The following is a 14,276-nucleotide window of genomic DNA, read 5'->3' as shown; positions in this document are numbered from 1 at the left end:
AAACCTACCTTTATGGAGAGCTAATGCTGTCTTCCATGACTTTTACTTTTTTTTTTGCCAGTCTTAGAACTGGAACTGTGGGCTTGGGCACTGTCCCTGAGCTCCTTTTTTGCTCAAGGCTAGCTAGCACTCACTCTACTGCCTGAGCCACAGCATCATTCTGGCCTTTTCTGTGATTAGTTGGAGATAAGAGTCGCACAGACGTTCCTGCCTGGGCTGGTTTCAAACCACAATCTCAGCCCCCTTAGTATCTAGGATTACAGGTGTGAGCCACTGGCATCTAACTTTACTTTTTTTTTTTTTTTGTCAGGAGGCTTGAACTCTGGGTCTGGGAACTGTCCCTGAGCTCTTCAGCTCAAGGCCAGCACTCTACCACTTGAGCCACAGTGCCACTTCTGGCCTTTTCTGTTTATGTGGTGTTGAGGAATTGAACCCAGGGCCTCATGCTTGAGGGGCAAGCACTCTACCGCTGAGCCACCTTCCCAGCCCAAGCTTTGCATTTTTTAAAGTCCAGCTTTTGCTGCCCCCCCCCCCCCCCCGAGCTATACAGTTTAATGTTTAGGTGGTCTCTGCTGTATATACAGTTATTTCAGTAATTGAATTAGGATCACTCTAAACTTTCCCAGACATAAACATGAGATCTTTTCCCCAAATAACTAAGGCAAAAAGAGTTGAGGGCATAGTTCAAATGGTAAAGAGCCTGCCTAGAAAGCTAGACTGACCACTCTGGTCTCTTGGAAGACTGGAATTTTTGTACACATAACCTCAGACCTTGGGTACACTGCGGTTGGGTAACTTACCATATTACTGACTTGTTGATTTTACCAGTGCTGGTGTTTGTTCTGGGGAGCTGGGATAGATGTAGGTGGTTATCAGGCACTGAGAACAGCGAAGCCAGGACAGATCCCAGCAGGAGTGACATGTTCTTGTGTTCCTGCAGATTTGGAGCACCAACCATTTGTTTCCCAATACAGAGGAAGCCACTCTTTTCCTCGGAACGCTGGATACTATTTTCCTCTTTTCTTATGCCGTGGTAAGTTCTAGAATATTACAGTATGGTAGTCTGTTTTTGCAATGCTGAGGATCAAACCTAGGGTCTCCCACCTGTTAGGCATGTACTGTGTGCTGTCTCCCCAAACAACCGTCAGCCTGGTAATGCACATTGAGCTGCTTCCTTCTGTAACTTGGGTGTGGGTTGCTTCCTGTGGATTGGGAGATTTTCTTCCTCTCCTTTAGTATATACAGCAGAGACCACCTGAACATTGAACTGTTGAATATTTGAATTTTCTTTGAGCTTGTGTGCTTCTCTTTGAAGAAACAAAAACCTGACAATATATGAGAAAACAGTATCCATGTTTTCTCTAATCATCGTGATAGACAATTAGTTCTATGTAAATTTAGGCTTGAGGTAAAGACTTTTATTTTTATTTTTGTGCCTGTCCCGGGGTTTGAACTCAGGGCATGGGCACTGTTCCTGAGTTTCTTTTGCTCAAGGTTAGCCTTCTACCACTCACACCACAGCTGTACTTCCTGCTTTTTTGGCAGTCTATTGGAGATAAGAGTCTCACAGACTTTCCTGGCAGGGCTGGCTTTGAACTTTGATCCTTAGATTGCAGCCACCAGCTTCCAGCTTTGTTTCATGTTTTTGTGGGCACAGGCCTGATAAGGGTTGCCCTGAGGCTCTTCAGTTTCCCTTCCACTCTGATCGCAGCCTTTCTATTCCTGTCATGCAGTGGGAGGAAAGCGGATGGTAGACACTGGTGCTTATCTTCAGCTGCCTGCCATTGTCCCTTCCTACGCTCTCTCCTGCCTCATGATGTCATGAAAACCAGGGACAGATTAGCAGGCAGTGAGTGCACTGTGTAGCATCTGCCCCATGTCTCACGAGGCTGCAGAACTTATGGGAATGCTTCTGAACTGAGCTGCACATGGCTAAGGTATTCCTCAGCAAAGCTTAGAAATTCATTACATGACATATATTTGGGTGCTCATTTATTTTCAGTTAGGGAATCAAGTAAAACCAGGGTTGCCTGAAGTGCAATGTTGTGTCATAAAGGTTTGCAGGTAGCATGTAGAGCCCACACAGGATTCTACTAGGATGTGGGGCTTTAGGTGTCAGTCTCCTCAGTGTACCCTTTGCCTTGTTTACTTTACAGTGCATGTTACCTCTTTGGACGGTGTTGCTATGTAGAGCTGTAAAATGAAATGCTTCATTTTTAGGGCCTCTTCATCAGTGGCATCATTGGGGATCGGCTGAATTTACGATGGGTTCTATCTTTTGGCATGTGCTCGTCTGCATTAGTGGTAAGTTGGAAAGATTTCATAATCGTAATAGAAAGATTTCATAATCGTAATAATCCTTACTCTTTTGGTCAGAAAGTGTATACGTCACCATGTAGAGTAGAATAATGATATCAATCCTTCTATAGAAGAATGAGGAGGTTTCTCTCTTCAGTGTCCTAATACCTCGATGCTTTTCATTCATTTATATTTTATTTGTAAGATAGTTTTAGTTTGTTCATAAGCCTTTTTTCAATGGTATTATACCACTTGAGCCATACCTCCAAGCCTCTTAGGGCTTTTTGTATATGTGTGTGTTTGTTCTGGTACTGGGACTTGAACTCTTAGCTTTTTCACTCAAGGCTGGTGCTTTATCACTTGAACCACTCCTGGCTTTTTGCTGGTTAATTGGAGATAAAAGTCTCATGGACTTTCCTGTCCTAGCTGGCTTCAAACCAGGATCCTTCGATCTCAGCCTCCTAGGTAGCTAGGATTACAGGTCTGAGCCACTAGCACCCAGCTTGCCTTAGTTATTTTTTTGTGATAGGGTCCTGGTGTTGGACCACATGCTCAGTTTGTATGTGGAGGATGGATTCTTGCTGTTTTTTTTTTTGCCTGGTATGACCTCAAACCACCATCCTCTGGATCTCTGCCTTCTGAGTAGCTGAGATTACAGATGCAAGCCACAGCTGTCAGGAAGAATCTAATCAGGGCCTTGACTAAATAAAGAGTAGTGTTTGGAACTCAGCCCTACTTATCTGTCCAATTTTATTTGCTTCACCCGCTTTGCTTTTGCTACTTTCTGCCTTTCACTCCTTTCACCCTTAGTGTTCTTGTTCCTGTCCTTTCTACCTTGAATGGTTCCTTTCACCTCCCCATAGTCTAACTCAGGATCTTCTTCAAGTCTTGGCCATATAACTCTTTCCAAGGCCTGCCTTTCCCCACCTCACTCCCAGAAGTAATCACTTGTCACCTCATGTTTCTGTTTCTCTGAAGCTTTTGCAGTCATCTGCTGTCCAGCCTTGTTATTTCTGTGTCAGTCTTGCTTTCCCTAAGGACTGGGTTGCCTAGTGGTTAAGATCACAGATTCCCTCAATGGAGCCGGCCTGCATTTCTGCCCATCTTCTGTGGTTCCCTGCCTGTTGATTCCCTGTGTTCCAGCCTCTTTTATTGAAAGCATGTCATGCATATTCCTGCTCCTGGTTTGCTGGGGGTTGTGGGTGTCTGAAGGTGGAGCATTTGGAACAGCATCAAGCACATTAGATATTGTGAAAGGCATTCCCATATTAGATTCATCTTTATTGCTTAAAAGCAAATCATGGAAATTTTTGTTGATGGATTCAAGCCGCAGTTTAGTTGGTACCCTAATGTATTGTGTTTTATTCAGTATCTACCAGTTGAATGAGGAAAAACATTTTTCCCTTGAAATCTTAGGGTCTGAAACACTTTGTTCCCAATCTACTCACCTATGTGCATTTAATACTATTTTTAAATCTGTATGCTTACCCTTTGGGATTTGTTTTATGCTGGTACAGGGGCTTAAACTCAGGGCCATGAACTTTCCCTCAAGGCTAGTGCTCTACCATTAGAGCCACAGGTCCACATCTGGCTTTTTGCTGATTAATTGGAGATGAGAGGCTCACAGATTTCCCTGCCCAGGGTGGCTTTGAACCATAATCAGCTTTCTTTGAGTGCTAAGATTACAGGTTTGAGCCACCAGCACCTGACTTCTGACAGTATTATTATTATTATTATTTTTGGTCACAGGGCTTGAACTCAGGGCCTGGGCACTGTACCTGAGCTCTTTGGCTAGTACTCTATCACTTTGAGCCACAGTGCCACTTTGGGTTTTCTGGTTGTTTACTGGAAATAAGAGTCTTGTGGACTTTCCTGCCTGGGCTGGCTTTGAACCACGATCCTCAGATCTCAGCCTCTTGAGTAGCCAGGATTACAGGCATAAACCACTGGCACCCAGCCTGACAGTATTTCAAAAATAGACTTTGATTGCAAATAAAACATCCCCTTGAGCAAAATGCCTGAAAAGAGCAGGTGCTTAGTGAGAGCTACTAAATGATTGATCACAAGACAAGTTAGACAAGTTCACTCATGCAGCCTTGCTCTGTCCTGGGTGAAAGTACATAGTGCATTCGTGTGGTGCTTGTGGTCCTCTAGAGACTGCCACCCCACCAAGTCCAAGGAGCACATGGAAGTAGATAGAAAATGAGACCTCAACTTCTCAACAATTTTTTGTTGTTGTTGTTGTTGTCATTGTTTTTTTTTTGGTCCAGTTGTGGGGCCTGAACTCTGGGCCTGGGCACTGTCTCTCAGCTCTTCAACTCAAGGCTAGCACTCTACCACTTGAGCCACAGCGCTACACTTTTTTTTCTGTTTATGTGGTGCTGAGGAATCGAACCCAGGGCCTCATGCATGCAAGGCAAGCGCTCTACCACTGAGCCAACTTCCCAGCCCTGTTGTCATTGTTGTATTTGTCCTGGGGCTTGAACTCAAGGCCTGAGTGCTGTCACTGAGCTTTTTGTTCAAGGTTCATTCTACCCACTAGAGCCATAGCTCTGCTTCCTGATCTTTTGGGGTTAATTGGAGATAAGTCTCATGGACTTTCTTGATCATACTAGCTTCAGACCATGATCCTCAGATCTCAGCCTTCTGAGTAGCTAGGATTATTGACATGAGCCACTAGAGCCTGGCAATTTCTTACAACTGAAGATACAGATAGGGAGGATGGTAACACAATGACTTAGTCATTTGGCATCTTTGCTTCTCTGGTAGGTGATGACCTGGTGGCTTGTCTCCTTGTGCCAGCTTTGAGCCCAAGTGCTTTAATAGTCAGCTCTTCCTGACTCAGGTGCTAGGAGTGTGTCCTCTGTGTAGTCTGGCAGGAAGTGCTGTGTTCTGAAGTGTGCATGTGGACATCATGTGTCCTTTTTCCTTTCCCTCCTTCGAAGGTGTTTGTGTTTGGCACCCTCACAGAATGGCTGCACTTCTACAACAAATGGTTCTACTGCTGCCTGTGGATTGTGAACGGCCTGCTGCAGTCCACGGGCTGGCCCTGTGTGGTGGCTGTGATGGGCAACTGGTTTGGCAAAGCTGGGTATGCCACTTCCTCTTCTTTGATTGCCGTCCTTACGGGTTTTGTTGGATTGCTCAGCCTTGTCAAATAACTTGATGCTTTAGACACTGTCCACATCATTCCTTTAACTAACTTATTATGTTAAATGATATTTATTTTTCTTTGTGTTGATACTGGGGTTTGAACTCAGAGCCTAGATGCTGTCCCTTGTTGTTTTATTTTATTTTTTGCCTGATACTGGGACTCAAATTCAGTATCTGAAGCTTTTGCTCATTGACTGACGCTCTACCATCTGAGCCATGCCTCCAACCCGTCTCTTTTTTTTCCTCAAGGCTTGTACTCTATCACTTGAGCCACAGCTCCACTTCCAGCTTTTTTTTTTTTTTTTTTTGCCTGTCCTGGGGCTTGAACTCAGGGCCTGGGCACTGTCTCTGAGTGTTTTTTGCTCAAGGCTAACATTCTACCACTTGAGCCACAGTACTACTGGCCTTTTCTGTTTATGTGGTACTGAGGAATGGAACCCATGGCTTCATGCATGCTTGGCAAGCACTCTACCACTAAGCTACATTCCCAGTCCCTACTTCCAGCTTTTTTGCTGGTTAATTGGTGATGTAAGAGTCTTAACAGTCAGGCACTGGTGGCTCATACCTATAATTCTAGCTACTGAAGAGGCTGAGATCTGAGGATCAGAGTTAAAACCAGCCTTGGCAGGAAAGTCCGTGAGACTCTTTTGTCCAATTAACTATCAGAAAAGCAGAAATGGCAACATCACTCAGAGTGGTAGAGTGCTAACCCTGAGCAAAAAAGCTCAGGGACAGTGTCCAGGCCTTGAGTTCAAGTCCTACAACAGACAAGAAACAAGAATCTCAGACTTTCCCGGCCAGGCTGTCTTTGAACCTCAGTCCTCAGATCTCAGCCTTCTGAGTAGAGATTACAGGCATGAGCCACCACAGCCTGGCTCAGTTTGTGCTTTTAAAATTCATCTTTTCCTTTGGAGATTATACCAGTCCCACCTGCTATTCCCCTGTGTATTTCTGTAAGATTTGTCTTCCTTGCACTTGATCACTGGGACTTGTTGATCTAGTCTAGTCTTAAATTAAGCATGAGGAGACGGAACCACAAGTTAGCCTTGTGACTTACTCTAGGACACATGGCAGTGGCTCTGGTAAGATTCAGATGAAGCAAGGTTAGATTGATCCCCACCCCCTCCCCCACCTTCACAGCGTTGTTAGGTTATGTTTGACTTTGGGTGTGTGGCGCAGGCTGCAGGACGAAGCTGTGCGTCTGCTCCAGGTCTTCAGGAAGTGGTGCTGAATTCCTATCATGGGACATAAGTGGACAGCCAGACTTGCTTTATGATTTATCATTGTCAGTGATATTCCCATTTTGGGAACATTGTTAATTGAGATTTTATCATTTTTCCAGGCTCCATATTTCCATGTTGTCAGATGCACAATCGCTTCTGAGTGGTCCTGTGTCTTTTTGGATATTTGCTCTTTTACACGGTGGCCAGAGTCAGCCACGGCCCTTACCCGCTGCTGTGGCTGAGCTGTGCTCTGGCTGTTTCTAAGCTTTCCAGCTTGCCCGCTTCCACAGTGGGGGTTACCTTGATCCTCAACGATCTGTAACAATGTGAAAGTTTACCTATAAAATGGCTGTGGTTAGAATAAGCACCACTTAGGAACGCTTTGATTATATGTCAGTCTGCTAGTGATTTCTGCTTCCTTCCCACGCTGGCGTCCCTGGATTAACAGAAATGCGCTGTAAAACATTCCCCTAGGATACTTCAGTTTCCTATGGAAATACATTTTTTTTCTTTTTGTAATACTGGCAATTTGTACACAGACGCTCAGGCAGACTAGGCAGTGTTCTACCACTGAGCTACATGTATACCCAGACCTGTTTTTATTTGTTTTATTTAAACAACACTGTTTTATTTGAGATAGGGTCTTGCTACATTGTCCTCAAGCTTGAAGCTTGCCTTCTCAGTAGCTGTGATTGCCAGCATGTGGCCCCACACCTACCTGTCATGTGCGTATATGTGTGTACACATACACACATGTACATGTATGTTCATATAGTGCATATGTGCTGTATGCATGTGAATATTATATATGAATTCAGACCTCCTACTTGCTAGACAAGTGTACTTGAATTATGCAACCAGGCCAAGGCTGTAGTATTTTATTTATTACTTTGTTTTTGTGCCAGTACTGGGGCTTGAACTCAGGGCCTGGATACTGTTCCTTAACTTTTTTGCTCAGGAGGACTGATGCTCTATGACTTGAGCCACAGTTCTACTTTCAGCTTCTTGGTAGTTAGAGATAAAAAATCTCAGATTTGTCTACCTGGGCTGACTTCGAACCACAGTCCTCAGATCTCAACCTTCTGAGTAGTTAGGATTATAGGCCTGAGCCACTGGCACCCAGCTCTGTGTGACTCTCTTTATGGATTTTATTATTTGTATGATATTGGGGCATTCTAGAACTAGAGACATACTGAGAGACTCTCAAACTGAAGTGATCACCAAGGGAGGCCACTGCCCCTAAACAGCCCAAGCCCATACTTTGAGTTATGTTGCTGCTCTTGGCTTTTAAACAAATTCTAATGGAGGACAGTGGCTTCCACCTGCACAGCATCGAGGCCTTCCACCACAGTTGTGCATTATGGCCCAGTCCTTTATGGAGCACAGCTTCCCACAGATGAGAGTCCTGGGCTTGGCTGGCAATGTGGGTGTGATTACACAACTGGAAGTGGCAGACCTCAGCCTTCCACACAAACATTTCTCAATGTGTAGTCTTCCTGTTCATTTCTGAAGTTCCTCCTAGTGAGATACAAAAATGTTGAAAGAGCTAAAAAACAAACAAAAGAACCCCCCCCCCCAAAGCCCGCAACCCCCCAGCCCTGTGAATTAGTAAATATATCAAATAGAACAATATATAAATTCAGACTTTAAAAAAATGAACTTTTCTTGAATCCTTTTTCTTCTACCTGCCCTAGAATGAAGTCAGGGCCTTGGGCTAGCAAGGAGAGCTCTGTTCCACTCAGCTTACCCGCACCCCTAAATTGAACTTTCTTTCTTTCTTTTTTTTTTTTTTTGCCGGTCATGGGGCCTAAACTCTGGGCCTAGGCGCTGTCCCTCAGCTCTTCAGCTCAAGGCTAGCGCTCTACCACTTGAGCCATAGCACCACTTCCAGCTTTTTCTGCTTATGTCGTGCTGAGGAATCGAACCCAGGGCCTCATGCATGCAAGGCAAGCACTCTCCCACTGAGCCACCTTCCCAGCCCCCTAAACTGAACTTTCATATCATACAATCTCAGAAGACACCTAAGAGCATTTTGGTGTTTTTCAAAGCTTTGAATTGGGATGTTTTATTCTTTGTCATGTGGATTTTTACTGTTTTGGATTGCGCATACAATTCCTTTTGATGATGTCATCCTCTGTCTCCCACTGCTGTCTTTAGCCGGGGTGTCGTTTTTGGTCTCTGGAGTGCCTGTGCCTCAGTGGGCAATATTTTGGGAGCATGCCTAGCATCATCTGTTCTGCAGTATGGATATGAGGTGGGTATTTCTCTCCAACTTTGTGTGTGTGTGTGTGTGTGTGTGTGTGTGTGTGTGTGTGTATGTGTATGTGTTGTGTAATGTGTATGATTTTTTTTTTCTGGTCTTGGGGCTTGAACTGGGGGCCTGGGTGCTGTCCCTGAGCTTATTTTGCTCAAGGCTAGTGCACTACCCCTTGAGCCACAGTATCACCTCTGCCTTTTTCTTAGTAGTTTTTTGGAGGTAAGGGTCTCATGGACATTCCTGCCCCGGCTAGCTTTGAACCATGATTCTCAGATCTCAGCTTCCTGAGTAGCTAGGATTACAGGCATGAGCCACCAGTGCCCGGCACGATGAAGTAATTCTATACTGGAGGTATGGCTCAAATGGTAGAGTGCTAGCTGAGTTAGCAAACCAAGCAAATGTGAAGCCCTGAGTTCAAAGCCAGTACTGCCAAAAAAATAAAAGGATGAAGTAATTAAAAACAACATTGATGGGGTTGGGGATTTAGTTCTGTGGAAGAGTACTTGCCTGGCAAGTACAAGCCCTGAGTTTGGGCCTCACCTCTGCAAAAAGAAAAAAAAAAAAGACATAGCGCTATGTTTGTGTAGGACCAGGCTTAATACTTACATTAAGAATAGAAAAACTTCTCTAAATTCAAACACATAAAAATGAAGCATAACAAAAACCTTACTACTAACAAGAATACAAAGACCTACAACCAACTGAGAAAAAGTGTTTGCAACCCTCTGTACATCATCTTTATAATAACCTTTTTTTTGTCAGTCGTGGGGCTTGAACTCTTCAGCTCAAGGCTAGCACTTTACACTTGAGCCACAGAGCCACTTTGAGTTTTCTGGTGGTTAACATTGGAGATAAGAGAGTCTCATGGACTTTTCATGTCCAGGCTGGCTTTGAACCGTGATCCTCAGATCTCAGCCTCTTGAGTAGCTAGGATTACAGGCATGAGCCATTGGCGCCTGCCTCACCCAAGGAATGTTCAAAACCTTTTCTGTGTGTCTATAGCACTGGCCAGAAGAGGTGAGCGTTTCTGGCTTAGTGAAGCTCAGGTATTTGTCAGTAGAAAAATCAGATTGCAGCTGTAACCTAAAAAGAAACAAAGAAAAATCTACATTGTATACTTGTTAGATTGGTTACATCTAAAATGTTGCTAATCTGTTGCCTTCATTAGTTGGAGAACAATAGACATTCCTCCTAGTAGACTACATAATCCATCTAGGGTCCATTGGCAATATTTGTCCAAGTTACACCTGCTACAACCAAACATTCTATGGGCAGGAGTTAATCAGGTGTAGGTGCTTACTTAGCAGTACAAGGTGATAGTTGTACAAGGACATTGCAACATTGTAACAGCCAAAGATTGAAAACAGAATCATGCCTGTCATCCCAGCTGCTCAGGAGGCTGAAATCTGAGGATCATGGTTGGAAGCTAGTCTGAACAAAATCTGTGAGACTTTTAACTCTGATTACCAGCAGAAAGCTGAAAGTGGAGTTGTGGCTCAACTATTAGAGTGCTAGCCTTGAATTCAGTGGCCTAGGCCCTGAATTCAAACCCCAGTCCTTGCACAAAAAAAGAAAAACAACTCATTTGGTAGAATTAAGAATTAAGAGCTCTGTGAAGGGTAAAGACTGCACATTGGGGAGAGCTCAGACACAGCAAGTGTGCAGAGCAGTGTGCATTGAATTATATGGATGAGTATAAATTTATATGAGTTGATATCTTTCTTTTGGGGGGCTTTATTCAAATTTGAACTCACAAGTCTTGTTCTTGCAAGGCAGATGCTCTACTACAAGAGTCTTGCCCTAGCCAATTTTGCGTTAGTATTTTTCTGATAGGGCCTCACATTGATGCCCATCAGGCCTGGACCGCCATCCTCTTTTACACGTCCCACATAGCTGGGATGACAACCATGTGCTGTCAGGTTATTGGTTAGCTGAGGACTCAAACTTCTTGCCCGGCCACTCCTCAAACCATGATTTTCCCAATCTCTGCTTCTCGTGTAACCAAGATTACAAGTAATAAGTTACTATGCCTGGCGGTTTCTTAACCAAACTGGACAGTAGAAATTAAATGTCAGTGGTGCTTGTATGTTGTGGCAATTGGGAGAATTGTGTGGGCTGGGAAGGGGTGGGAGGGAGAATTTTCATTCTAGACTATTCTAGGCTTTGTTCTTGAATCATTGCCTGCTCAGAAATCCGAATAATTAAAAGTAAATTGCTCATCTGGAAAGCAGATGCAATTTCAAACAGCTCCTCAAGAGTTTGATGATGTTTTATCAGTCCTCTGTACTGTAGATTGCTCACTAGCCTAGCTGGATATTATAACTGGTTCAGATGTAAATCTCACTTCACTCTAGTGCTGCCTCCAGCTTTGACTTCTGCGTTTGTTTTGTCATTCACTGGTTTCAAAATGGCCTGCCTGTGCCCCTTGGGCCCTGTTGCCTGTAAACTACAAGTCAGACTCGAAGCCTGGCAGTGGAGGGTCTTTGGTCTTCATGCCAACTTCCCATGTCAGTTTCTCCTCTAGTTGCCCCGAGCGGAGGATCTCTCCTCTAGCCATGCACAGGCCTTCCTACCCATTCCCACCCACCTTTGCTGCCTTGTCTCTGCCAGCATGGGAAGTTGCTGTGATTTTCTGTTCTCTCAACTTCTAGCTGTCTTCACCTTCTTTTAGCTATTTCTTCCTTGCGTGCGTGCGTGCGTGTGTGTGTGTGTGTGTGTGTGTGTGTGTATGTGTATCAGGGCCTGGGCACTATCCCTAAGTTTTTTTTTTTCTCTACCACTTGAGACACAGCTCTACTTCTGATTTTTGGGTGATTAATTGGAGAGAAGAGTCTTGATGACTTTCCTGCGATCCTCAGATCTCAGCCTCTTGTGTAGCTAGAATTACAGGTGTGAGTCACCAGTGCATGGCTCACTTTTAGCTTTTTTTTGTTGGACATGGGGCTTGAACTCTGGGCCTGGGTACTGTCCCTCAGCTCTTCAGCTCAAGGTGAGCACTCTACCACTTGAGCTACAGAGCCACTTCCAGTTTTCTGGTGGTTTATTGGAGATAAGAGTCTCACGGACTTTCCTGCCTGGGCTGGCTTTGAACCGTAATCCTCAGATCTCAGCCTCCTGAGTAGCTAGGATGACCGGCGTGAGCCACTGGCACCTGCACTTTTAGCTTTTTTGCTGGTTAATTGGAGATAACAGTCTCTAGAATTTATCTGCCCAGGCTAACTTTGAACCATGATCCTCAGATCTCACCCTTCCTATTATCTAGGTTTACAGGTGTGAGCCACCAATGCTTGGCCTCTTTCCTCCTCCTGAATTGCTGTGTTTCTAAATGGGTCTAGGCCTTCTCATGGGCTCGTATTTGGGGTATGGTTTCATTCTAGAGGGATATAGCATTTCTGAGGGTAGAGCCTGTCTTTGGTATGAGGCTGGTGGTGGGCAGAATGAGATTTGGGACAGTGTCACTTGGTATCCATGGCATCCTGATGACCTTCTCTGAGCCTCACAGGCCAGAACATGAAAAGGAAAGTCACAGTGAAGCAGTTGACATAGTGCTTGGCATGGATGCCTGCCTTCCTGAGTTCTCCCCAGTGTCCCTCTCCGTCCTCTCTGTTGCCCCTCGCCCTGTACTGAATGTGCTGTGCTGACTACGTGTTTAAGAGCCACCTCCCTCTCCCCTCCAGTATGCCTTTCTGGTGACCGCGTCTGTGCAGTTCGCTGGTGGGATCGCCATCTTCTTTGGACTCCTAGTGTCACCAGAGGAAATTGGTGAGAAGCTGTCTCTTCCATTTGAAGTGTCAAACTGCTTGGGCCCAAGGGAAGTTGAGGAAAGGGCCAGGAAATGGGATCCCTCTTAGGAAAAAAAAAATTGGTTGGTTGTGGGGCTTAAACTCAGGGTCTGGGCACTGTCCCTGAGCTCTCACTCAAGGCTAGTACTTTACCACTTTGAGCCACAGCTCCGCTTCCGGTTTGTTGGTAGTTAGTTGGAGATAGTCTCATGGAATTTCCTGCCCAGGATGGCTTTGAACTGTAATCCTCAGATCTCATCCTGCTGAGTAGTTAGGATTACAGGCATGAGCCACCTGGCTCTTAGGAAAATTTCTGTGCCACTTTAGTGAATTAAAGGAGCCCTGTTGCCTTGGAGCTAAGCCTGGGATCACTGCAGTGTTGAGGGAAGCCAATTTTGCAGTTTTTTTACTTTCCTGGCTGGCACGCCACCTCTTGAGCCATGCTTCCATTTCAAGCTTTTGTGTGTGTGTCTGCTGGTCCCGGGTCTTGAACACAGGGTCTAGACACTGTCCCTAAGCTTTTTTTGCTCAAGGCTAGCACTCTCCCATTTGAGCTGCAGCTCCACTTCTGGCTTTTTGGTGGTTTATTGGAGATAAGAATCTCACAGACTGGGGCTGAGAAGGTGGCTCAGTGGTAGAGCGCTTGCCTTGCATGCCTGAGGCCCTGGGTTCGATTTCTTATCACCACGTAAGCAAAAAGAAAAAAGCCAGAAGTGGCGCTGTGGCTCAAGTGGTAAAGCGCTAGCCTTGAGGGGAAGAGCTGAGGGACAGCGCCCAGGCCCAGAGTTCAGGCCCCACGACCGGACCAAAAAAAAAAAAAAAAAAGAATCTCACAGACTTTCCTGCCAGGGCTAGCTTTGAACTTTGATCCCCAGACCACAGCCTTCTGAATAGTTAGGACTACAGCTGTTTGCTGGTTATTTGGAGATAATACCTCAGATCTGTTTGCCCAAGCTGGTTCTGAACAGTAGTTCTCAGACCTCAGCCTTCTGAGTAGTTAAGAGCTCATGGCTTAATGATTTTTTTTTTTCTTTTTTGGGTCCGGTCGAGGGTCCTGAACTCTGGGCCTGGGCGCTGTCCCTCGCTCTTCAGCTCAAGGCTAGTGCTCTACCACTTGAGCCACAGCGCCACTTCCGGCTTTTTTCTTTTTGCTTATGTGGTGCTGAGGAATCAAACCCAGGGCCTCATGCATGCAAGGCAAGCGCTCTACCACTGAGCCACCTTCCCAGCCCGTGGCTTAATGATTTTTATAGTTGGGACACTGACTAACAATTAGTATGAATGTTTTTTTTTTGCTTTGTTTTGTTTTTGTTTTGGTCGGTCCTGGGGCTTGAACTCTGGGCCTTGGTACTCTTCCTGAGCTCTTCAGCTCAAGGCTCTACCACTTGAGCCACAGTACTACTTCCAGTTTTCTGGTGGTTAATTGGAGATCAGTGTCTCACAGACTACTTTCCTGCCTGGGCTGGCTTTGAACTGTGATCCTCAGATCTCAGCCTCCTGAGTAGCTAGGATTATAGGCCTGAGCCACCTGCACCCGGTTTTTGAATGTATTTTTAAAATTAC

General features: G+C 45.1%; 1 protein-coding gene across 2 annotated transcripts in view; it reads left to right on the top strand.

The window, feature by feature from the left end:
- Slc37a3 (solute carrier family 37 member 3) overlaps nucleotides 1-14,276 on the top strand; it is a 56,081-nt gene that overhangs the window by 19,016 nt on the left and 22,789 nt on the right. For both annotated transcript variants that reach the window (XM_042677152.1, XM_042677151.1), the window contains exons 4-8: nucleotides 941-1,033; nucleotides 2,221-2,304; nucleotides 5,244-5,389; nucleotides 8,832-8,928; nucleotides 12,609-12,693. In XM_042677152.1, coding sequence (XP_042533086.1) covers nucleotides 941-1,033; nucleotides 2,221-2,304; nucleotides 5,244-5,389; nucleotides 8,832-8,928; nucleotides 12,609-12,693 — 505 coding nt within the window. The remainder of the gene's footprint in view (nucleotides 1-940; nucleotides 1,034-2,220; nucleotides 2,305-5,243; nucleotides 5,390-8,831; nucleotides 8,929-12,608; nucleotides 12,694-14,276) is intronic.

This window comes from Dipodomys spectabilis, unplaced genomic scaffold (assembly GCF_019054845.1).
Source record: "Dipodomys spectabilis isolate Male_0828 unplaced genomic scaffold, ASM1905484v1 ptg000034l, whole genome shotgun sequence".
Classification (NCBI taxonomy): Eukaryota; Metazoa; Chordata; class Mammalia; order Rodentia; family Heteromyidae; genus Dipodomys; species Dipodomys spectabilis.
Note: the sequence above shows the minus strand (reverse complement) of the source record. Positions and strands in the feature narration are given on the sequence as shown.